This window comes from Oncorhynchus keta, chromosome 12 (genome assembly GCF_023373465.1).
Source record: "Oncorhynchus keta strain PuntledgeMale-10-30-2019 chromosome 12, Oket_V2, whole genome shotgun sequence".
Classification (NCBI taxonomy): domain Eukaryota; kingdom Metazoa; phylum Chordata; class Actinopteri; order Salmoniformes; family Salmonidae; genus Oncorhynchus; species Oncorhynchus keta.
The window spans coordinates 50130353-50155663 of record NC_068432.1 but is presented as its reverse complement, the minus strand read 5'-3'; the positions used below and the strand labels follow the sequence as shown (position 1 = coordinate 50155663).

General features: G+C 42.7%; 1 protein-coding gene and 1 long non-coding RNA gene across 2 annotated transcripts; both read right to left on the bottom strand.

Moving 5' to 3' along the window:
* Positions 1–5982: 5982 nt before the first annotated feature.
* On the bottom strand, positions 5983–8275 carry LOC118391584 (tubulin alpha-8 chain-like). Its single transcript, XM_035783101.2, has 4 exons — positions 8109–8275; positions 7660–7882; positions 7226–7374; positions 5983–7022 (listed from the first exon to the last, which is right to left on the bottom strand). The coding sequence occupies exons 1-4, from the start codon at positions 8109–8111 to the stop codon at positions 6045–6047; spliced, it is 1353 nt and encodes a 450-aa protein (XP_035638994.2). The 5' UTR covers positions 8112–8275; the 3' UTR covers positions 5983–6044.
* Positions 8276–17932: 9657 nt separating this feature from the next.
* Positions 17933–18483, bottom strand: LOC127906440 (uncharacterized). The gene is made up of 3 exons (XR_008061382.1): positions 18398–18483; positions 18223–18292; positions 17933–18187 (listed from the first exon to the last, which is right to left on the bottom strand). It is a non-coding gene; the product is annotated as an uncharacterized LOC127906440 (long non-coding RNA).
* Positions 18484–25311: the final 6828 nt, after the last annotated feature.

The window sequence follows — 25311 nt, the reverse complement described above, 5'->3', positions numbered from 1 at the left end:
AAATGGACTGAAACTTTTAACTCATGTATCAGGTTCTGAATGATCTAAATGTATTATCATCACTACATTATCTCTACATTATCTCTGCATTACCATGGCTGCTGATGAAACCATAACTTCAGGTTTTGATGCAAGGTTGTCTTCCTAATGGCAAACATTTTGGGATCAAAGATAAACATTTAAATCGTATACCAAACTACTGGAATTGTAGACATTTTTGCAGTGATGTTGAAAGCCAAATTGTGTATTGCTTTGTATTGTGAGACATTAATAGGAGCACATTAGCAGACTGTCTCTCTAGAAAATGTATTGAGAGAAAGGGCTCCTTGGATATCTAGATATGTTTATTTTCTATGGCATCTCCTAATGACACTATATACATTTGTGTTATGTCTATAATAGCCTTTGTGCAACTGCTTAACTGCTGTCGCTCTATGACGTAGTAATGATTGGTTAATTGTTGAAATTGAAGATTCTACAGTACTTGCTTGAATGATTATTGCAACCATAATGACTGTCTGAGCGTAGCCCTGAGTGCCAATGTGTTTGTGTTCTTGCCGAGCAAAAAAAAAAAAAAAAAAAAGAACATGACAATGAGTGACAAGGAGTTGGCATGGTAACGCCAACAAACATGGCAATCAGGCTAGTCTGACACCTCAGTGTTGAAATCAATGCGTCAGATCCCATTTCAGTGCTCTGAGCTTAACTATTGATGCATTACTTTGTAACCCAGCTGACTGTTCGTATTAATATGATATGCCAAACAAAAGTAGCAGAACTTTTGCTTTGTTAGATTACTTGTTGTGAATTTATTAGATACTGTTTGACTTGTTACTCGCTTGTTTATGAGATGCCATGCACTTACGTATTCAGTATTAGTTATTCTTGTTGAAAAATAGAAAAGCAGCAATAGAAATGTATAATTTGAAAAATTAGTAAATGTTAGCGTTTTCTTCTCTATTATAAGTCTAATCTGTCATTTCATATTTTGATGTTCATTTGTCTTTGGCCTCTGTATTTACTCTGTAGCAACCATGTGCCTTGGTCTGTAATGGAACTACAGAACATTGAATGAAGAGGGTCTCATTCACAGGAGGTTGGTGGCACCTTGATTGGTGAGGACAGGCTCCAGGTAATGACTGGAGCGGAATCCGTGGAATGGTATCAAATACATCAAACACGTGGTTTCCATGGTTTCCATGTGTTTGATGCCATTCCATTTGCTCCGTTCCGGCCATTATGTTGAGCCGTGCTCCCCTCAGCAGCCTCCGCGCTGGTTTAAGTCCACTGTCAGACTCTATGGTGCATTTTGTAAAACAGTCATTAGAAACAGGACAAAATTGGGATACAACAACTATCAGGAGAATTGCATAGGTAAAGTATACACCATAAAATGAAAACCATTCTACATGTACAGCCATAGACATCAGTGTACACACACAGCACTACTTGTTTTGTGCTTGAGCACCATAGTAATTAACCTACTTTCCTCAGTCCCAAAGTCCTGTTTCCTGTTATACAGCTGAAGGCTTTTCATTGCAGCAGTCAAACATAATCCTTATATTTATCATAGTTATCTTTATTTTTTGGAATGTAAAGACTGCAAAAAAAAGTTACAATATTTTTTTGTAAAAAATTAAATGTTAAACTTATTTACAATTAAATAAAAAAGCAACCATTTTGATTGGTTTGTCATTCTTCGGTTTTCTATTGTTATCAGTCAGCATGCTTTTAAAATGGCAAATAAATGATCTTCAACTGTAGCCTTAACATTTATATTTTGGCAACACTGAGGGAGAAGAACAACTTGAAGAGCGTCAAAACTGTTGCAATTTGCAATATTTTGCTTAAAGAGTAAATGCTGCTGAAAAGCAACTAATCCCTTTGATGTGGCATCGATATGAGTCAGAAACACGTATTCTAGTGTCAAAAAATATTCACTACAAAGTGTAAATAGGACAATTTTGGTCTCGTCTAAAACAAAGTTTGAAACCTCAGTGCATTACAATGAGTAAATTAAAGTAAGGCTTGGATTACAATTATGTTAACAAATCATATTGACAAACTCCATCTTCAAAACGCCCCTCCGTCCACTTCGCTTCCCTTCATTGAATGGGGCTCTGTTGTGTCATTGCCCCCAATGCATTCAAAGGAAGGCAGACCTATATTGATTGACCAAATCAAATCAAGTTTTGTCGGTCCCATACACACGGTTAGCAGATGTTAATGTGAGTGTAGCCAAATGCTCGTGCTTCTAGTTCCGACCATGCAGTAATATCTAACAAGTAATCTAACAATTTCGCAACAACAAAGAATAAGAATATGTACATATAAATATATGGATGAGCGATGGCCGAACGGCATAGGCAAGATGCAGTAGATGGTATAGAGTACAGTATATACACATATGAGATGAGTAATGTAGGGTATGTAAACATTATATAAAGTGGCATTGTTTAAAGTGACTAGTGATACATTTATTACATCCAATGTTTTATTATTAAAGTGGATAGAGATTTGAGTCAGTGTGTTGGCAGCAGCCACTCAATGTTAGTGGTGGCTGTTTAACAGTCTGATGGCTTTGAGATATAAGCTGTTTTTTCAGTCTCTCGGTCCCAGCTTTGATGCACCTGTACTGACCTCGCCTTCTGGATGATAGCGGGATGAACAGGCAGTGGCTCGGGTGGTTGTTGTCCTTGATGATCTTTTTGTCCTTCCTCTGACATCGGGTGGTGTAGGTGTCCTGGAGGGCAGGTAGTTTGTCCCCGGTGATGCGTTGTGCAGACCTCAATACCCTCTGGAGAGCCTTACGGTTGTGGGCGGAGCAGTTGCCGTACCAGGCTGCGATACAGACTGACAGGATGTTCTCAATTGTGCATCTGTAAAAGTTTGTGAGTGTTTTTGGTGACAAGCCGAATTTCTTCAGCCTCCTGAGGTTGAAAAGCGCTGCTGCGACCATGTCTCCACAACCAAAGTTATATCCTTTGAATGCCCTGCTGAAGGACCTTAGTTTGTGTTATAGGTGGTTGGGGTTCGTTGGTCCCAAAGTCTGCACCAGTAACACTAGCTTGGTGTGCAATGGCCGGTGGTGGTGGGTATAACCAGAGATACTGGAATATAATGACCTCTCTTGTGTAATTTAGCTAACGACACTAGATAACATTTTGCTGGTTATGTAGGTAGCTATCGTTTGATAAAGCAAGGCAGGTTAGCTAACTTTAGCTAGCGAGGCAGATAACATTTTTAGCAAAGAAAGTACAGCTTAGCTAGCCTGCCTTGCTAGCTAACGTTAGCTAGACTGCTTCGCTAGCCAGTAGTGTAAAGTACTTAAGTAAAATATTTTAAAGTACTAATTAAGTCATTTTTTGTGGTACTTTACTTTACTATTTATTTGACAAATTTGACTTTTACAGACACCCAAAAGTACTCGTTACATTTTGAATGCTTAGCAAGACAGGAATATGGTCCAATTCACACACTTATCAAGAAAACATCCCTGGTCATCTCTACTGCCTCTGATCTGGTGGACTCACTAAACAGAGAACATCCCTGGTCATCTCTACTGCCTCTGATCTGGTGGACTCACTAAACAGAGAACATCCCTGGTCATCTCTACTGCCTCTGATCTGGAGGACTCACTAAACAGAGAACATCCCTGGTCATCTCTACTGCCTCTGATCTGGAGGACTCACTAAACAGAGAACATCTCTGGTCATCTCTACTGTCTCTGATCTGGAGGACTCACTAAACAGAGAACATCCCTGGTCATCTCTACTGCCTCTGATCTGGAGGACTCACTAAACAGAGAACATCCCTGGTCATCTCTACTGTCTCTGATCTGGAGGACTCACTAAACAGAGAACATCCCTGGTCATCCCTACTGCCTCTGATCTGGAGGACTCACTAAACAGAAAACATCCCTGATCATCCCTACTGTCTCTGATCTGGAGGACTCACTAAACAGAGAACATCCCTGGTCATCTCTACTGCCTCTGATCTGGAGGACTCACTAAACAGAAAACATCCCTGATCATCCCTACTGTCTCTGATCTGGAGGACTCACTAAACAGAGAACATCCCTGGTCATCTCTACTGCCTCTGATCTGGCGGACTCACTAAACACAAATGCTTAGTTTGTAAATGGTGTCTGAGTGTTATAGCAGCTCTCTGGCTATCGATAAATACATTTATTTAAAATTGTCTTACCTGGTTTGCTTAATATAAGTAATTTTACATTCTTGATACTTGAGTATATTTTAGAAATTACATTTACTTTTGGTACTTAAGTATATTTAAAACAAAATACTTTTAGACTTTTACTCAAGTAATATTTTACTTGAGTTATTTTATATTAAGGTATCTTTACTTTCACTAAATGATGAGAATTGGGTACTTTTTCCACCACTGTCGTTAGCTAACTCTAGCTAGCTACCTCATTACAACTTAGTTAGGTCATAGCTTATACACATTTATTGTGTATTGTCTAGATACTTCTGGTTATGTAACTAGGTATCTAACTTACCTAGCCAAAGTTACAAATCGGATTTGCTAATTCGTTTGTAGCAAATGTATTCTGTATTATTATTATTATGTATTATGTAAAGGGCTTATTCTACATGGACCAGTTACATTTGAAAGTTATCAAAACGGTACATAATATCTACATAAATTCAACAATTGCATTCTCATATTACGATGTAGGCTACCAATTTATTGAAAGCTTCCACCTGCATCTCGCCATAATCTACCTGTAATTCAGCTCAACCTACAGGAAGTTTAAGTGGGAGGAAACTGCTTTTGGGCAAGGTTTTAACAGATGGCACAGCTTGGTGATGAGGACACACCCAAGAAATCTCCTACATCAAACCACACCCAAGCCAACTCACGCTTGGCTTCAGTCATGACCAACGTTCCCTTTTTCAAAACTGAGCAAATTTCACATCTCCTGAGTTGCAAAAAAAAAAAAAATGTATATTCTGGCTCACGTTTAGTGTGAAGAGAGTCTGTACCCACTAAGTTAGCCTACTTAAAACTACGTGATCATAATGTAGGCCTTTAACATGGAAATATCTGTTCTATCATTCAGCCTACAGTAGCAGAAAATGTGTGATGCTCTGTAGGTAAACAATCCATGAGACTTGAAAACATGCAGGGTTTGACATTAGTTCCACGTATCCTTCAGACAAGGTGACTGGAAAAAAAAGCAACCACTTTACAAAATGAATTGCATTATTCCCATACCATTAGCGGATCAGACATGTTACCCTCTGCCAATTGGGTACTTAAACTAAGCCTCAAAATACAACACTGGCACTTTAAAACAGACTAGAAATTAGCTATAACTGGGCTGATAACTCAAACTAGCGAAGAATTTAAAGAAATGTGCACAGGTGGCTACATGCAGCTGCCGATTTGATCTGAAACCAAGCACATCTACGTACGACCGCTTATGCTGTAAAAATCAGTCCACTTCAAAGTGAATGGTACAGAGCCATATGGCAATTTGCGTGTAGGCCTACTGCAGCTCAGTTTACCGTGTGTCAAACATGCGGGTGCGCTGGACTGTAAGAGTACTGCCGGAGTCACGCAATAGAATCCTACACAGATGCCTTCAAGTTTGTACACCAAGTGTGCCATGGTTAATTTTGTGTTGGTATGTTACATTGACACTTCCCACAGAGAAAAATATTTCTAGTTTTTTTTTTTAAAGGGGGGGAAACTAGAAAGTTGAGTAGAGTGCAGTCTCGTGCGTGCTGATATTTATCTGTCGGCAGTCTGAGGGGAGCTGCATGCCTGAGCACAGCTTGGAGGGAACATTTGTTATGACCGCTAGCATGATCAGCAAGGCAAAAAAAATAATGAGGACCAATCAGCATCTCCCACAAAAACTTAACTAACCCATCATGTGACCCTTCAACCTAGTTACAACCAAATGCCAGCCAAGCCATCTTTTAAAAAAAACTCTAAATGACACATGAAAGGTGCAACTCAAAACATTTGTTTTTATTAGACGTTACTGTAGAACAAGGACTGTCAAACAGGATTTAGTATTCATCCTCCTCGTCCTCACAGGCATCCCCAGAGTCTGCCCCCACCTCCTCATAGTCCTTCTCCAGAGCAGCCATGTCCTCTCTGGCCTCAGAAAACTCCCCCTCCTCCATGCCCTCACCCACGTACCAGTGCACGAAGGCTCTCTTGGCATACATCAGGTCAAACTTGTGGTCCAGACGACTCCAAGCCTCGGCGATGGCTGTGGTGTTACTCAGCATACACACAGCCCTCTGGACCTTGGCCTGGTCTCCTCCAGGAACCACCGTAGGGGGTTGGTAGTTGATCCCCACCTTGAACCCAGTGGGACACCAATCTACAAACTGGATGCTGCGCCGGGTCTTGATGCTGGCGATGGCTGCGTTGACATCTTTGGGAACCACGTCGCCGCGGTACAACAAGCAGCAGGCCATGTACTTACCGCGTCTGGGATCACACTTCACCATCTGGTTAGCCGGCTCAAAGCAGGAGTTGGTGATCTCGGGGACAGAGAGCTGCTCGTGGTAGGCCTTTTCTACTGAGATGATGGGGGCATAGGTGACCAGGGGAAAGTGGATACGGGGGTAAGGCACAAGGTTGGTCTGGAACTCTGTCAGGTCTACGTTGAGAGCTCCATCGAAGCGAAGGGAGGCTGTGATGGAGGAGACAATCTGGGCGATTAGGCGGTTCAGGTTGGTGTAAGATGGCCGCTCCACTCCCAGGTTACGCTTGCAGATGTCAAAGATGGCCTCGTTGTCCACCATGAAAGAGCAGTCCGAGTGCTCCAGGGTGGTGTGGGTGGTCAGGATGGAGTTGTAGGGCTCCACCACTGCCGTGGACACCTGGGGAGCAGGGTAGACTGAGAATTCTAGTTTGGACTTCTTGCCGTAATCCACAGACAGGCGTTCCATCAACAGGGCCCCAAAACCAGAGCCGGTCCCTCCGCCAAAACTATGGAAGATAAGGAACCCTTGTAGTCCAGTGCATTGGTCAGCCTGATGACAGAAGACATGGGATCATTAGTAATTCACCCAAAGTTGGAGCTTTGAAAGATTTTAAACTAAAGATTCAGCAGTAAAACAATCTTATTTTCTGGGGTTATGATAGTTGAGCCAAGCTAACCAGTCAATGATATGAGTTTAAATTATCTAAACTGGACAGTAAACAGCAGTGGCCCTTTAAACATTCAGCAACGCACAATTTTACGCATCCTGTCCATGACAGAGTCCACAATCTCCTTGCCGATGGTGTAATGGCCACGAGCGTAGTTATTGGCAGCGTCTTCCTTGCCACTGATGAGTTGTTCAGGGTGATACAGCTGACGGTAGTGGCCATTCCTGATCTCATCTACAACAGAAATCATGGACATACATATGAACACAATATAAGAAGGCGATGTTATACCACACAGGACAGGACAGCATCAAAGGCTAAACACTTCATTACAAAATGCATACCATGAACTGTTTGCCAATTTGGGGCAGACAGAGCCTGCTCCCAGATCTGTTTGTGCAGTCTTCAAAACTCTTTTAAGGTCATTCAATGACACGTAGGTGTAAGCAAAAGCACAAAACAGATTTGAGACCAGGTTAAGGCAGACCACGACTATACATGCAGCTTCCTCTTCCTCACCCACAACAGTAGGCTCCAGATCTAAGAAGATGGCCCTGGGAACATATTTCCCAGCCCCAGTCTCACTGAAGAAAGTGCCAAACGATGAGTCAGTCAATTGAGGAGCAGTGTTCTCATGGATGGTCCCATCTGGCTGGAAACCATGCTCTAGACAATACAACTCCCAGCATGCATTGCCCATCTGGACTCCTGCTTGGCCAATGTGGACAGAAATGCACTCCCTCTGTCAAATTTTAAAAAAAGAAACTCCTTAGGCCAACAATCACTTTGAAAAGTCAGAGAGAGAATGGTGTGAACTGTTATGAAGTTGAGGGATTGTGAGCCCAGTCTCTGGAAACTGAAATCATAGTCCCAATACAACACAAGCTGGGAGGAGAAGGAACATTGGCTGCCAATGGGGGGGTACAATTCCAAAGAAAAACCCAATCAGCTAATGAAAACGTACTTACCATTCTCTTTGCAGTCCTGGGATAGGTGTCTTTTTTGAGGAGTTAAAGCTGTCAAACAGTTTTACACATAGTTAATGTCCAAAGAGGGTCTACCTACATTTTCCAACTTAACTTAGAACTTAACTTAGAACTTAACTTAGAACTTAACTTAGAACTTAACTTAGAACTTAACTTAGAACTTAACTTAGAACTTAACTTAGAACTTAACCAACACACTCACCTTTGAACACATTCACTGGCAAGTTCCCTCCTGTGATCAGTTTATATAGCATCAGGTATAGTAGGTGTGGCTTTCAATTGACCTTTGAAAGGGGAAGTATCTGGGTTTTTTTTTATAACGATCTCAGCCTAGTAGCTTTCAAATCATTCTAAAATGTAGAAATTACAATGTTGTGTTGCATTGTTGTCAGGGTTTTTAAATGAAGCAATAAATACACTTTGTCGTCATGTTAACAGAACATGATGAAACTATAGAACCAATCAAACATTTTTTCTCCACGGACCCAATTTACTGTGAACAGGAGCGATGATCCTGTAATATTGACAAGATAGCCGAGTTATCACTCTAACAATGGAAATACAAGTCCTCAATGATTGAAGGCATGCGAGATCATGTGCGGCCATTCTAGCTAATGAGAGGGCAGATTGCTGTGTGAACAACAAAGTTATTTTTCTCAAAGTTTTTAACAGCCTAAAGATTACAAAACTTCTATTGGATCAAATAAGCCTCACGTAATTCGACAGTCTCTCATAGACCTCCATACGAAAAGGTCTTATCTCACGAGGACAGATTTTGGACGAGTAAAACCTCTCGCTTCACCTCTTCCTCTCTGACTTTGATCGTTGCTATCGGTTGTGACTAATGAGTTCATATATACACTAAATGGGGTGGCAGGGTAGCCTGGTGGTTAGAGTGTTGTACTCATAACCGGAAGGTTGCAAGTTCAAACCCCCAAGCTGACAAGGTTGTTCTACCCCTAAACAGGCAGTTAACCCACTGTTCCTAGGCTGTCATTGAAAAATGTGTTCTTAACTGACTTGCCTAGTTAAATAAAGGTAAAATGACTGCTCTTGACACTCCCCCACCATTGCAACAAATATTCTGGAAGCTAATAGAAATCTATTTATTAATGTGTACATTAGTTTTTGCCACGTGTATTAAATTACAGACACCTTAATGAATGTGTCTCTACCTTCTTGCCCTTTGTGCTGTTGTCTGTGCCCAATAATGTTTTTACCATGTTTTGTGCTGCTACCATGGTGTGTTGCTACCATGTTGTTGTTATGTTGTGTTGCTACCATGCTGTGTTGTCATGTGTTGCTGCCTTGCTATGTTATTGTCTTAGGTGTCTCTTGATGTAGTGTTGTCTCTCTTGTCGGGATGTGTGTTTTTTCCTATATTTATATTGTATTTATTTAACCTTTTTAGTCCCAGGCCCCTGTCCCCGCAGGAAGCCTTTCGTCTTTTGTTAGGCCGTCAATGTAAATAAGAATTTAAAATAAATAAATAAATACAAATTCAAAGTAAAATACCTTATAAGCCTCAGTCTACAATGCCTTTGCATTCCTTTTTAGAAGCACGAGTTTGGCCAGAGTCTGTGGCTTCAGGCTCATGCGATGGTGCCTGGAGAGCAGGCCAGCTGTGGAGAATATCCTCTCTGCCTTGCAGAGCCACTGGGGATGCTAAACACACAGAGCCACTGGGGATGCTAAACACACAGAGCCACTGGGGATGCTAAAACACACAGAGCCAATGGGGATGCTAAATACACAGAGCCACTGGGGATGCTAAACACACAGAGCCACTGGGGATGCTAAACACACAGAGCCACTGGGGATGCTAAAACACACAGAGCCACTGGGGATGCTAAACACACAGAGCCACTGGGGATGCTAAAACACACTTTGGGATACTCTTGCCAGGCTGGGCAGAGACGCAGAGTAGTTGTTTTTGAATTTTTCTATAGGTAGGCCTAAAGGTTTTTAGGCAACGTCTCCTACCCTGCCATGTTAATTATCCTAACCTGCTGAGTAAATTCTCCTAACTTACTACAAAAAAGTAACTTCCAGTCGTAGCTGCACTCCTCTAATCAGAACCCTTGCTATCTGGGATCCCCATTGAAGTAGAAATGTACAATGGTAAAGGTAAGGGTTAGAGGTAAGGGAAGGGGAAGGTTTAAGATTAGGGTTTAGGGTAGGGACGTCCCAAGGATACCGGCTAGCACTAACCGATTAACCTTTGGGGTGGTCATTAGTCATAATTATCAATATTGTAAAAATTCATGAAAACAAAATTGTGCTTTTTGGTCTTAATTTAAGGTTAGGGTTAGCATAAGGTTATCAGTGTGGCTAGGGTTAAGGTTAGGGTTAGCATAAGGTTAGCAGTGTGGCTAGGGTTAAGGTTAGGGTTAGCATATGGTTAGCAGTGTGGCTAGGGTTAAGGTTAGGGTTAGCATAAGGTTAGCAGTGTGGCTAGGGTTAAGGTTAGGGTTAGCATAAGGTTAGCAGTGTGGCTAGGGTTAAGGTTAGGGTTAGCATAAGGTTAGCAGTGTGGCTAGGGTTAAGGTTAGGGTTAGCATAAGGTTAGCAGTGTGGCTAGGGTTAAGGTTAGGGTTAGCATAAGGTTAACAGTGTGGCTAGGGTTAAGGTTAGGGTTAGCATAAGGTTAGCAGTGTGGCTAGGGTTAAGGTTAGGGTTAGCATAAGGTTAGCAGTGTGGCTAGGGTTAAGGTTAGGGTTAGCATAAGGTTAGCAGTGTGGCTAGTGTTAAGGTTAGGGTTAGCATAAGGTTAGCAGTGTGGCTAGGGTTAAGGTTAGGGTTAGCATAATGTTAGCAGTGTGGCTAGGGTTAAGGTTAGGGTTAAGGTTAGGGTTAGCATAAGGTTAGCAGTATGGCTAGGGTTAAGGTTAGGGTTAGCATAAGGTTAGCAGTGTGGCTAGGGTTAAGGTTAGGGTTAGCATAAGGTTAGCAGTGTGGCTAGGGTTAAGGTTAGGGTTAGCATAAGGTTAGCAGTGTGGTTAGGGTTAAGGTTAGGGTTAGCATATGGTTAGCAGTGTGGCTAGGGTTAAGGTTAGGGTTAGCATAAGGTTAGCAGTGTGGCTAGGGTTAAGGTTAGGGTTAGCATAAGGTTAGCAGTGTGGCTAGTGTTAAGGTTAGGGTTAGCATAAGGTTAGCAGTGTGGCTAGGGTTAAGGTTAGGGTTAGCATAAGGTTAGCAGTGTGGCTAGGGTTAAGGTTAGGGTTAGCATAAGGTTAGCAGTATGGCTAGGGTTAAGGTTAGGGTTAGCATAAGGTTAGCAGTGTGGCTAGGGTTAAGGTTAGGGTTAGCATAAGGTTAGCAGTGTGGCTAGGGTTAAGGTTAGGGTTAGCATAAGGTTAGCAGTGTGGTTAGGGTTAAGGTTAGGGTTAGCATATGGTTAGCAGTGTGGCTAGGGTTAAGGTTAGGGTTAGCATAAGGTTAGCAGTGTGGCTAGGGTTAAGGTTCGGGTTAGCATAAGGTTAGCAGTGTGGCTAGGGTTAAGGTTAGGGTTAGCATAAGGTTAGCAGTGTGGCTAGGGTTAAGGTTAGGGTTAGCATAAGGTTAGCAGTGTGGCTAGGGTTAAGGTTAGGGTTAGCATAAGGTTAGCAGTGTGGCTAGGGTTAAGGTTAGGGTTAACATAAGGTTAGCAGTGTGGCTAGGGTTAAGGTTAGGGTTAGGTTTAAATCAGATTTTAAGAAGGGAAATTGTAGAGCCATAATTATGACAGTTCGAAGCAAGTTTTCAGAGTGAGTTTTTTTCACTTCCCAGATGTTTTGAACGCACCGAAGTCATGGGTAGAAGATTTCCGAGTTCTGAGTTGTTTTGAACACGGCATGGATAAGAGCGTCTGCTAAATGACTTAAATGTAATGTAAATGTAAATAACCTTAATCAAAGATGGTGGATAAATGAAGATAGTTCACTCAGGCCGTTTACTACTGAAAAAAAATAGATCAGTTCCGGTCTACTTAACTAGGTGTCTCCCATAGACACCAATGCAATAGCTGCTGGATATGGTCTACTTAGTTAATTGGGGGACTCTCGATTGTATACTCCTTGCATTCTCTCTCCTCGCCTCCTTCTGAAAATCCATTGGAGGAGAAGGTCAGAGGGGAGAGAACTCTGGCTTTTTCATCCAATGGGTTTTGAGAACAAGGTGAGTGGAGAGGACACAAAGATTATGCAATTGAAATTCTCACATTGACTTTCATTGATCCCCAAAAAATGTAAAACATTAGCGAGTCTCGCTTCCTATTCTGTCTCTGCCTTATGTCTCGTTCACATCATGTTGGAAACTTTGAAATGTCCAACTTGCTAACCCAGGAGGAAGAGTCAGATTCCAAATGATCCACTTGGGAGGTACCAGAATCAACCAATAGGAAGGTCTAGGTAAATAACTGAGGTTCATTTTAATTCAGAGGTCTGTAGACATGGCATTAACACTTTTTTTTGAAACCGCTTGTGAGTCAGGTGAAGATAATAGCACACAGAGGGAGAATTTATTTTACCTTTATTTAACTAGGCAAGTCATTTAAGAACTAATTTTTATTTACAATGACGGCCTACACCGGCCAATCTCGGACAACACTGGACCAATAGTGCACCGCCCTATGGGACTCCCAATCACGGCCGGCTGTGATACAGTCTGGATTTGAACTAGGTTGTCTGTAGTGACGTCTCTAATACTGAGATGTAGTGTCTTAGACCACTGCACCACTTGGGAGGCCAGAGAAGGAGTGGGTTACCGTGTTGAAGGAGAAGGGAAACAAGAGATGTCAAGTTGTGGTGGGAACTAGGAAACCCTTAGACTTGGCTCCAATGCTACCTGGGAAATGTGTTTAATGTCTCAAGGAAAATCTATGGAAATGGTGGAGTCGGTGAGAGTTACAAGAAGTGGTCTTATTTAGATTGTGTGTGTCTTACGGAGCAGAAGGAGTGTGTAAAAGCGGAATGTTTCCTGTTTCCTGTTTCCTGTATGGATTTTTCGAAGCAAAAGTGGGCTTATTTCTGGGGTGGCACAAGATGTAAAGGCAGATGATATAGCTGAAGACATCGATGGAGTGGTTGGCTCACGTCGACTGACCTGTATGGTGGATGGAGAAAAGAACATTCACATCATCCATTACTGTTGTTCTTTGATTAAAGATTCTCTCCCTTCTCATTTAAAGTTAGGATTCATGAGTTAGCCTGTAAGAGTTAATGTGCACAAACCCCTGCAGCGTCATAAATGCAAAAGATTTGTACATATGTCCAGTGTGTCCAGGCGAGAAGAGTAATCATATGCCAGATGAAGTGAAAATGCTGTAATTGTGTAAGTGAACATGCGCCTGAATTCCTGAAGTGCCATGTTAGGGTGAAGGGGGCCAGTGTGTCTCCTATCTGGAGAGCCATGGTAGGGTGAAGGGGGCCAGTGTGTCTCCTATCTGGAGAGCCATGGTAGGGTGAAGGGGGCCAGTGTGTCTCCTATCTGGAGAGCCATGGTAGGGTGAAGGAAGCCAGTGTGTCTTCTATCTGGAGAGCCATGGTAGGGTGAAGGGGGCCAGTGTGTCTCCTATCTGGAGAGCCATGGTAGGGTGAAGGAAGCCAGTGTGTCTTCTATCTGGAGAGCCATGGTAGGGTGAAGGGGGCCAGTGTGTCTCCTATCTGGAGAGCCATGGTAGGGTGAAGGAAGCCAGTGTGTCTTCTATCTGGAGAGCCATGGTAGGGTGAAGGAAGCCAGTGTGTCTTCTATCCGGAGAGCCATGGTAGGGTGAAGGGGGCCAGTGTGTCTCCTATCTGGAGACAATGAGAAGAGTGGCAGAGTAGTAGAGCAATGAAGTTTCTCAAGCAGTCGAGGGGTTGATGAAATGTTACATGTTAAAAATGTGGACTTTTGTATGATTTATTGCAATGGTCATGAACTGTACAGCACAAGCGGAGAAGAGGTCTGAGAAACTTGGAATCATGTGAATGCAGCTGAAAGTTTGGGGGGTTCGTAATATCACAGCTGTGGCCTTGCTTGGAATTCTGGCAGTAAATGTTCCGCCCTCACAGTCCCCTGAGCCTGTATAGGGATGTATTTTAGAATGGACTGTGATTAAAGGCAACGGAATGGGTTTTGTTTGTTGACATGTCTATTATGTTGTTTTTTTCCCCCTATCCCGCAATTGATTTGTTTTCTTCTCCCGTTCAATGCCCCGTCCAGTTGGTGGTGGTAAATGCAACCATTAACATTGGACGCAAACCGCCATTAAACCCCATCGAAGAAGAAGAAGACAGGCTGTGGTCTATCTTGGGTTAGTTATTAAAAAAAAAATCTTTGGTACTGTCTTTTCTGCTACCATTGGTGCACCCGATTAGAGTACAATCACCCGATTAGACTACATTCACCCGATAAGAGTACAATCATCCCATTAGACTACAATCACCCGATTAGACTACAATCATCCCATTAGACTACAATAACCCAATTAGACTACAATCACCCGATTAGACTACAATCACCCGATTAGACTACAATCACCCCATTAGACTACAATCATCCCATTAGACTACAATCACCCGATTAGACTTCAATCATCCCATTAGACTACAATCATCCCATTAGACTACAATCACCCGATTGGACTACAATCACCCGATTAGACTACAATCATCCCATTTAAAAAAAAACAACATTTAAATGGAAATAATCTTACCAATCACAACATTCATATGGTGATATGTGGTGTGGGATGCAAAAACTCAAGTTTGAAGAGGACTCAAATCAAATCAAATGTATTTATATAGCCCTTCGTACATCAGCTGATATCTCAAAGTGCTGTACAGAAACCCAGCCTAAAACCCCAAACAGCAGGTGTAGAAGCACGGTGGCTAGGAAAAACTCCCTAGTAAAGGGAGGACTGAGAGGTTTATGGAGGTAGAGAGGAAGAAAAGACAGGTTGAGGAGAGCAACTTCATTTCCATCTCCAGCTCAGAGCGAGGAGGAGGAGGAGGAGGAAGGCCCGTGGTGTAAAGTACTTAAGTAAAAATACTTTAAAGCATTACTTTGGTTGTTTTTTTTTGGGGGGGGGGGGTTACTATCTATTTTTGTCAACTTTTACTTTGCTTACATTCCTAAAGAAAATGATGTACTTTTTAAATCCTAACATTTCCCCTGAAACCAAAAAAGTACACGTCACATTTTGAATGCGTAGCAGGACAGGAAAATTGATGTCTGAGTGTTGAAGTGTTCCCCTGGCTATCCATACATTTTAAAAACAAGAAAATGGCGCCATCTAGTTTGTATAAGATATGGAATTTGAAATTATTATACTTATACTTTGATTGTTAAATATATTTTAGCAATTACATTTACTTTTGATAATTAAGTATATTTAAAGCCAAATACTTATTAGATGTCAATTCTAAAGTGTTAAGGTATGGGAGCTTGACTAAGACACAGTAGAATAGAATACAGTATATACATACAGTTTAAGTCGGAAGTTTACATACACTTTGGCCAAATACATTTAAACTCAGTTTCACAATTCCTGATATTTAATTATTGTAAAAATGCTCAGTCTTAGATCAGTTAGGATCACCACTTTATTTTAAGAATGTGAAATGTCAGAATAATAGTAGAGATAATGATTTATTTAATATTTTAATTTCTTTCATCACATTCCCAGTGGGTCAGAAGTTTACATACACTCAATTAGTATTTGGTAGCATTGCCTTTAAATTGCTTAACTTGGGTCAAATGTTTCGGGTGGCCTTCCACAAGCTTCCCACAATAAGTTGGGTGAATTTTGGCCCATTCCTCCTGACAGAGCTGGTGTAACTGAGTCAAGTTTGTAGGCCTCCTTGCTCACACACACTTTTTCAGTTCTGCCCGCAAATTTTCTATAGGATTGAGGTCAGGGCTTTGTGATGGCACCTCCAATACCTTGACTTTGTTGTCTTTAAGCCATTTTGCCACAACTTTGGAAGTATGTTTGGAGTCATTGTCCATTTGGAAGACCCATTGGCGACCAAGCTTTAACTTCCTGACCGATGTCTTGAGATGTTGCTTCAATATGTCCAAATCATTTTCCTCCTCATGATACCGTCTATTTTGTGAAGTGCACCAGTCCCTCCTGCAGCAAAGCAACCCCCACAACATGATGCTGCCACCCCCATGCTTCACGGTTTGGATGGTATTCTTCGGCTTGCAAGCCTCCCCCTTTTTCCTCCAAACATGACGATGGTCATTATGGCCAAACAGTACTATTTTTGTATTTTCTCCAAAAAGAACAATATTTGTCCCCATGTGCAGTTGCAAACCGTAGTCTGGCTTTTTTATGGTGGTTTTGGAGCATTGGTTTCTTCCTTGCTGAGCAGCCTTTCAGATTATGTCGATATAGGACTCGTTTTACTGTGGATATAGATACTTTTGTACCTGTTTCCTCCAGCATCTTCACAATGTCCTTTGCTGTTGTTCTGGGATTGATTTGCACTTTTCACACCAAATTACGTTCATCTCTAGGAGACAGAGCGCGTCTCCTTCCTGAGTGGTATAACGGCTGCTTGGTCCCATGGTGTTTCTACTTGCGTACTATTGTTTGTACAGATGAACGTGGTACCTTCAGGCATTTGGAAATTGCTCCCAAGGATGAACCAGACTTGTGGAGGTCTACAATTTTTTTTCTAAGGTCTAGGCTGATTTATTTAGATTTTCCCATGATGTCAAGCAAAGAGGCACTGAGTTTGAAGGTAGGCCTTGAAATACATCCACAGGTACACCTCCAATTCACTCAAATGATGTCAATTAGCCTATCAGAAGCTTCTAAAGCCATGACATAATTTTCTGGAATATTCCAAGCTGTTTAAAGGCACAGTCAACTTTGTGTATGTAAACTTCTGACCCACAAGAATTGTGATACAGTGAATTATAAGTGAAATAATCTGTCTGTAAACAATTGTTGAAAAAATTACTTGTGTCATGTTGTCACGCTCTGACCATAGAGAGCCCTTGGTTCTCCATGGCCGGAGCCTTCCACGGCGCCGGTGCCCGGGCGCGGCGTCCAACCCAGCTACATGGCCGGATCCGTGGTCGGGGCTGGGGCTACGACCCGCACCAGAGCCGCCACCGACACTAGTCACCCCCCCCACCCTCCCCATTTGGTTTCAGGTTTTGCGGCCAGAGTCTGCACCTTTGGGGGGTACTGTCACGCCCTGACCATAGAGAGCCCTCAGTTCTCTATGGTGTTTAGGTCAGAGCGTGACTAGGGGGGTGTTCTAGTCATTTAATTTCTATGTGGCTGGTTTGTATGGTTCCCAATTAGAGGCAGCTGGTAATCGTTGCCTCTCATTGGGGATCATATTTAGGAAGCCCTTTCTCCCACCTGCTTTGTGGGCTATTGTTTTGGTTAGTGCTTTGTGGGCTATTGTTTTGGTTAGTGCTTTGTGGGCTATTGTTTTGGTTAGTGCTTTGTGGGCTATTGTTTTGGTTAGTGCGTTGTGTGTGCTCCGTGACTGCACTTTTGTTCAATTATTTGTTTTGTTGTAAGTGTCTCTATTAAATATAATGTGGAACTCTTCGCACGCTGCGCCTTGGTTCACTCATTTCAACAAGCGTGACATGCATAAAGTAGATGTCCTAACCGACTTGCCAAAACTATAGTTTGTTAACAAGAAATTTGTGGAGTAGATGAAAAACAAGATTTAATGACTCCAACCTAAATGTATGTAAACTAGTTTTAATGACTCCAACCTAAGTGTATGTGAACTAGTTTTAATGACTCCAACCTAAGTGGATGTAAACTAGTTTTAATTACTCCAACCTAAGTGGATGTGAACTAGTTTTAATGACTCCAACCTAAGTGTATGTAAACTAGTTTTAATGACTCCAACCTAAGTGTATGTAAACTAGTTTTAATGACTCCAACCTAAGTGTATGTGAACTAGTTTTAATGACTCCAACCTAAGTGTATGTAAACTAGTTTTAATGACTCCAACCTAAGTGTATGTAAACTAGTTTTAATGACTCCAACCTAAGTGTATGTGAACTAGTTTTAATGACTCCAACCTAAGTGTATGTAAACTAGTTTTAATGACTCCAACCTAAGTGGATGTGAACTAGTTTTAATGACTCCAACCTAAGTGTATGTAAACTAGTTTTAATGACTCCAACCTAAGTGTATGTAAACTAGTTTTAATGACTCCAACCTAAGTGTATGTAAACTAGTTTTAATGACTCCAACCTAAGTGTATGTGAACTAGTTTTAATGACTCCAACCTAAGTGTATGTCAACTAGTTTTAATGACTCCAACCTAAGTGTATGTGAACTAGTTTTAATGACTCCAACCTAAGTGTATGTAAACTAGTGTTAATGACTCCAACCTAAGTGTATGTAAACTTCCGACTTCAACTGTATGCGATGAGTAATGCAAAATATGTAAACATTAGAGGACAGTATTCTATATTCTGCCAAATGAACAATAGGATGTATAAGTTATTGTCTGAGGGCTTATGTACTAAAGCCTTTAAGATGTTATAACTGCCAGAGGTTTGGGAATGTGACCTGTAAAGAGGTGTGTAACGGAGTGCTCGAAGCCTGTTGGCCAATGGGAAGTAGTTCAAGCAGTTCATTGTGGATATGTCAGCAAAACCCGATGTGATTTATGTGCAGAGAACATGGCTCAAACCCGACCTTGGCGTTTATCGTACAGGGATGTGTAGTGTAGGGGTTCATAGGGACAGAGATGTGGAGGGTGGTGACACTTTCATAAAGCAAGGACTTCTTCACAGGGTGCGAGGCAAAGGTGTTGAACAGGAATACGTGGTAGTGGAGCAGTGGGTGACCTACTATAATCGCTGTCAGAGACTGGACCTGAGGGGCGGTTCCACAGTAGGCCGGAGGGAGGAGGAGGAGTCAGTGGGGGGAGTAGGCGGGTGGGTGATTGGAAGGGCAGATCAGTTCCAGGAAGGAACTGAGTAATCAGGTGATGGCTCAGGTGAATATGAGAGGGGAAGTGCACAGTGGGAATAACTGCGTGAGAGCAACGTTAGTGTTAAGGGGGGTGGAGAGCAGTCCCATATTGGACGGAGGAGTGTGGCGTATCGGTGAGCAGTAGGAACAGGGCAATCAGAGTACTGGATATGTACAGTATATGGCAGTAACAGATGATAGCCAAAAGCATTTGTCCAAGTTCCTTCGACCTCTGTTCTGTCTCCCTCTCCGGTGGCTTCTACCTCAGGTTCAGATCTTCAGAGCTGGACCGTGAGGGTATCTGAGAATTTGTTTTTAGTCCCATTCTTCAGCTCCATTCAACCCCTCCCATTTATCTCTGAAGACCATCCAGTCCCATTCTTCAGCTCCATTCAACCCCTCCCATTTATCTCTGAACACCATCCAGTCCCATCCTTCAGCTCCATTCAACCCCTCCCATTTATCTCTGAACACCATCCAGTCCCATCCTTCAGCTCCATTCAACCCCTCCCATTTATCTCTGAACACCATCCAGTCCCATCCTTCAGCTCCATTCAACCCCTCCCATTTATCTCTGAACACCATCCAGTCCCATCCTTCAGCTCCATTCAACCCCTCCCATTTATCTCTGAAGACCATCCAGTCCCATTCTTCAGCTCCATTCAACCCCTCCCATTTATCTCTGAACACCATCCAGTCCCATCCTTCAGCTCCATTCAACCCCTCCCATTTATCTCTGAACACCATCCAGTCCCATCCTTCAGCTCCATTCAACCCCTCCCATTTATCTCTGAAGACCATCCAGTTTTGATTTGCCATATATTTTATATGACAGAAAGCCAGCAGGTGCTGGCAGGAGTGGGATGAAGAAATCGGTGCTGCTCAGACCTCTACTGTGCACCATGACAGTGTAATGTCAGAGCTGTTTATTACTGTGTCAGTGTGAAAAGTAAGGAATTAGCTAGGGAAACTGACAGATCAATAACGTCACATTACCATACTGACTAATAGAACTCACATGGAAACAAAAAAACGTCAGAATATCAATCTTCAATCGTTTGGCCGTTCATCGTTTGATTCAGGTCTAGTTTGATTGGTCAGCTCTCTCTAACGGAACATCAACTGGTGAAAGCTTGCCATGTTCATTTACTTCTGAAACGTTAAAAAAAGGGCTACTAAACATTTCCATACAAACTGCTATTCGATAGTAATAATAGCCGCCTCATATCGCTATCTGACAGATAACTAGAGGCTAGAGCTGACCTGGCTGTGATAGCTACTCACTCACTAATGTACCTTATTTATTCACCTCAGTCGAGAGGTAATGAAACATTAGCTAATGTCACACATCAGTTACCACACTAGTTCAGCACTGCAAATAAACACTCTTTTTTTTCTGTTAAGTGAAACAGCAGTTTCCTTGCCAGCTACATCAGTCAACTAAAGAGTAGCCGGTTTCTGTTCTGCTTTCTTTTACAATTCGGTGAAAGAGTGCAACACATCCACACTATGCTCAACTCTCCCGTGCTGGTCCAGTTAGCCTTCCAGAAGCTTTGCTTTCACAAAGCCTGTCAGCCCGCTCTGTGGCATCGGATAAACACTCCAAAAAGCCAATCCGACCACTCTGTGGCGTCCGTGTGGTCCTAAATCCAGTCAGATAAACACTCCAAACAGCCTATCCGACCACTCTGAGACGTCCGTGTGGTCCTAAATCCAGTCAGATAAACACTCCAAACAGCCTATCCGACCACTCCGTGTGGTCCTAAATCCAGTCAGATAAACAGTTAAGAACAAATTCTTATTTTCAATGACAGCCTAGGAACAGTGGGTTAACTGCCTGTTCAGGAGCAGAACGACAGATTTTGTACCTTGTCGGCTCAGGGGTTTGAACTTGCAACCTTGCGGTTACTAGTCCAACGCTCTAACCACTAGGCTACGCTGCCGCCCCGAAGTAATATGACTGAAGGCTCACCTGGCTCACTCACCTGAAGCCCATTCTTGTGGGAAGCTGCTATAGACCACCATGTGCTAACAGTCAGTACATGGATAATAAGAGTGAAATGCTTGATAATGTAGTTGATATTAACAGAGAAGTATATTTTCTGGATGACCTAAATATGACCTGGTTTTCATCAAGCTGCGCACTGAAATTAAAAGCTTCAAAGTGAAGTGAGCAGTGTGTTAAGAAGCAGCGTGGCTTGGCAGGTCATGTTTCAGAGGATGCATGACTCTCGACCTTCGCCTCTCCCGAGTTTGTTGGGGAGTTGCAGCGATGAGACAAGATCGTAACTACCAATTGGATATCACAAAATTGGGGAGAAAAAGGGGGTGAAAAAAACTATAAATAAAAGTTAAATCCCTGTGGATTGATTAGGAATTTAAAAAATTGCATGGTTAAGAGGGACGAGGCAAAAGGAATGGCAAATAATTCTGGCCTCACAGCCAATTGGCAAACATACTGCAAATTGAGAAATAATGTGACTGAACTGGAAAAAAAAGTAGAAGAAGAAACTGTACTATGAAACAAGATACAATATATGATTGTAATAAGCCTTTTTTTTTACTTTTAAATTAACTTTTGGCCAAAAATTGAAAACTCGGATCCATCAGATGGCTCATTCATCACAAACCCATTGCCATTGCCAATTACTTTAATGTGTTTTCATTGGCAAAGATCAGCAAACTTTAGCATGACATGCCAACAACAAATTCTGAACCTACACCTCCATGCATAACTGACCAAATTATGAAAGACAAGCATTTTAAATTTCAATTCCGCAAAGTGGTAGTAGTGTATTGGCCTGAAGCCACACACTTAATGTGTTGTGAAGTCTGTTGTGAAATGTATTATGTTTTTCAAATTGTATAATACAGTAACTGCCTTAATTTAGCTGGACCCCAGGAAGAGTAGCTGCTGCCTTGGCAGGAACTAATGGAGATCCATAATAAACCCCAGGAAGAGTAGCTGCTGCCTTGGCAGGAACTAATGGGGATCCTTAATAAACCCCAGGTAGAGTAGCTGCTGCCTTGGCAGGAACTAATGGAGATCCATAATAAACCCCAGGAAGAGTAGCTGCTGCCTTGGCAGGAACTAATGGAGATCCATAATAAACCCCAGGAAGAGTAGCTGCTGCCTTGGCAGGAACTAATGGAGATCCATAATAAACCCCAGGAAGAGTAGCTGCTGCCTTGGCAGGAACTAATGGAGATCCATAATAAACCCCAGGGAGAGAAGCTGCTGCCTTGGAAGGAACTAATGGAGATCCATAATAAACCCCAGGTAGAGTAGCTGCTGCCTTGGCAGGAACTAATGGAGATCCATAATAAACCCCAGGAAGAGTAGCTGCTGCCTTGGCAGGAACTAATGGAGATCCATAATAAACCCCAGGAAGAGTAGCTGCTGCCTTGGCAGGAACTAATGGAGATCCATAATAAACCCCAGGAAGAGAAGCTGCTGCCTTGGCAGGAACTAATGGAGATCCATAATAAACCCCAGGAAGAGTAGCTGCTGCCTTGGCAGGAACTAATGGAGATCCATAATAAACCCCAGGTAGAGTAGCCACTGCCTTGGCAGGAACTAATGGAGATCCATAATAAACCCCAGGAAGAGTAGCTGCTGCCTTGGCAGGAACTAATGGAGATCCATAATAAACCCCAGGAAGAGAAGCTGCTGCCTTGGCAGGAACTAATGGAGATCCATAATAAACCCCAGGAAGAGTAGCTGCTGCCTTGGCAGGAACTAATGGAGATCCATAATAAACCCCAGGAAGAGTAGCTGCTGCCTTGGCAGGAACTAATGGAGATCCATAATAAACCCCAGGAAGAGTAGCTGCTGCCTTGGCAGGAACTAATGGAGATCCATAATAAACCCCAGGAAGAGTAGCTGCTGCCTTGGCAGGAACTAATGGAGATCCATAATAAACCCCAGGAAGAGTAGCTGCTGCCTTGGCAGGAACTAATGGAGATCCATAATAAACCCAGAGGAAGAGTAGCTGCTGCCTTGGCAGGAACTAATGGAGATCCTTAATAAACCCCAGGTAGAGTAGCTGCTGCCTTGGCAGGAACTAATGGAGATCCATAATAAACCCCAGGAAGAGTAGCTGCTGCCTTGGCAGGAACTAATGGAGATCCATAATAAACCCCAGGAAGAGTAGCTGCTGCCTTGGCAGGAACTAATGGAGATCCATAATAAACCCCAGGAAGAGTAGCTGCTGCCTTGGCAGGAACTAATGGAGATCCATAATAAACCCCAGGTAGAGTAGCTGCTGCCTTGGCAGGAACTAATGGAGATCCATAATAAACCCCAGGAAGAGTAGCTGCTGCCTTGGCAGGAACTAATGGAGATCCATAATAAACCCCAGGAAGAGAAGCTGCTGCCTTGGCAGGAACTAATGGAGATCCATAATAAACCCCAGGAAGAGTAGCTGCTGCCTTGGCAGGAACTAATGGAGATCCATAATAAACCCCAGGTAGAGTAGCCACTGCCTTGGCAGGAACTAATGGAGATCCATAATAAACCCCAGGAAGAGTAGCTGCTGCCTTGGCAGGAACTAATGGAGATCCATAATAAACCCCAGGAAGAGAAGCTGCTGCCTTGGCAGGAACTAATGGAGATCCATAATAAACCCCAGGAAGAGTAGCTGCTGCCTTGGCAGGAACTAATGGAGATCCATAATAAACCCCAGGTAGAGTAGCTGCTGCCTTGGCAGGAACTAATGGAGATCCATAATAAACCCCAGGAAGAGTAGCTGCTGCCTTGGCAGGAACTAATGGGGATCCATAATAAACCCCAGGAAGAGTAGCTGCTGCCTTGGCAGGAACTAATGGAGATCCATAATAAACCCCAGGAAGAGTAGCTGCTGCCTTGGCAGGAACTAATGGAGATCCATAATAAACCGCAGGAAGAGTAGCTGCTGCCTTGGCAGGAACTAATGGAGATTCATAATAAACCCCAGGTAGAATAGCTGCTGCCTTGGCAGGAACTAATGGAGATCCATAATAAACCCCAGGAAGAGTAGCTGCTGCCTTGGCAGGAACTAATGGAGATCCATAATAAACCCCAGGAAGAGTAGCTGCTGCCTTGGCAGGAACTAATGGAGATCCATAATAATCCCCAGGTAGAGTAGCTGCTGCCTTGGCAGGAACTAATGGAGATCCATAATAAACCCCAGGAAGAGTAGCTGCTGCCTTGGCAGGAACTAATGGAGATCCATAATAAACCCCAGGAAGAGTAGCTGCTGCCTTGGCAGGAACTAATGGAGATCCATAATAAATACAAATAGTTCAGCTAATCTGTCAGAGGGGGAGAAAGAGAATGAGAAAGGAGCAACCTGGACTGGTGCTGATCCGGAATCCAGGGCAGGACCAAACGAGGCCAATAGCCCAATACATCTCATGTATGTAAGATTATGGAACGTTTGATCACGGAGAGACTAACCTACTTTTTGGATAGCAAGGGGTTAGTATCGCCACATCAGAGTGGGTTGAGGAAGGGGAGAGGAACTATGGACCCAGTGCTCCGTGTAGAACAAGAGGTCAGGAAGGCCCTGGTGAACAAGGAGACGGTTGTGGCTGTCTTTGTTTCACGTGGACAAGGTGTACGATATGATTTGGACGGAGGGGTTGCTAATCAAGCTTGATGTTTTGGGAGTAGGAGGAAGAATGTACAACTGGATAAAGGACTTCCTGTTTGGAAGGTCTTTCCAGGTGACGGTGGGGAAGTCTATTAGGCAGTTACTTGGTGGATAACGGTACAAGGCAGGGGAGCGTGATTAGTCCTCTTTTGTGCTCAATCATGATCAATGATGTTTACTCTCAGGTACGGCCATAAATTTGAAGATCTCTATTTGCAGAAAAGGGTGTCTTTCCGGAAGAGAAGAAATGTACCATTAATGTCATTATGTGTTCATGTCCAGAGGCTGTCCTGTTCCATGTCCTATTCAATGTTCACACTTGCTTCTCGTCTACCAGCGTCAAACCTTACATAACTAGGGTGTACATCGTTTTTTTTTTACGATCTAAAACCAGTCAGGATATTGACATAAGCATGTGTGTTTTTGACAGTCATTTCGAAACTACTTACATTTTGCGTTGGCGGCTAGCTAAAGTTTGATTGTGCATTTCTCTGTTTCAAAATCAAATCAAATTCAATTTTATTGGTCACATACACGTGGTTAACAGATGTTATTTCGAGTGTAGCGAAACAAACACAATGCTCTCAGTCAATCCAAAATGTCATTGAACCTCAAACCTGAA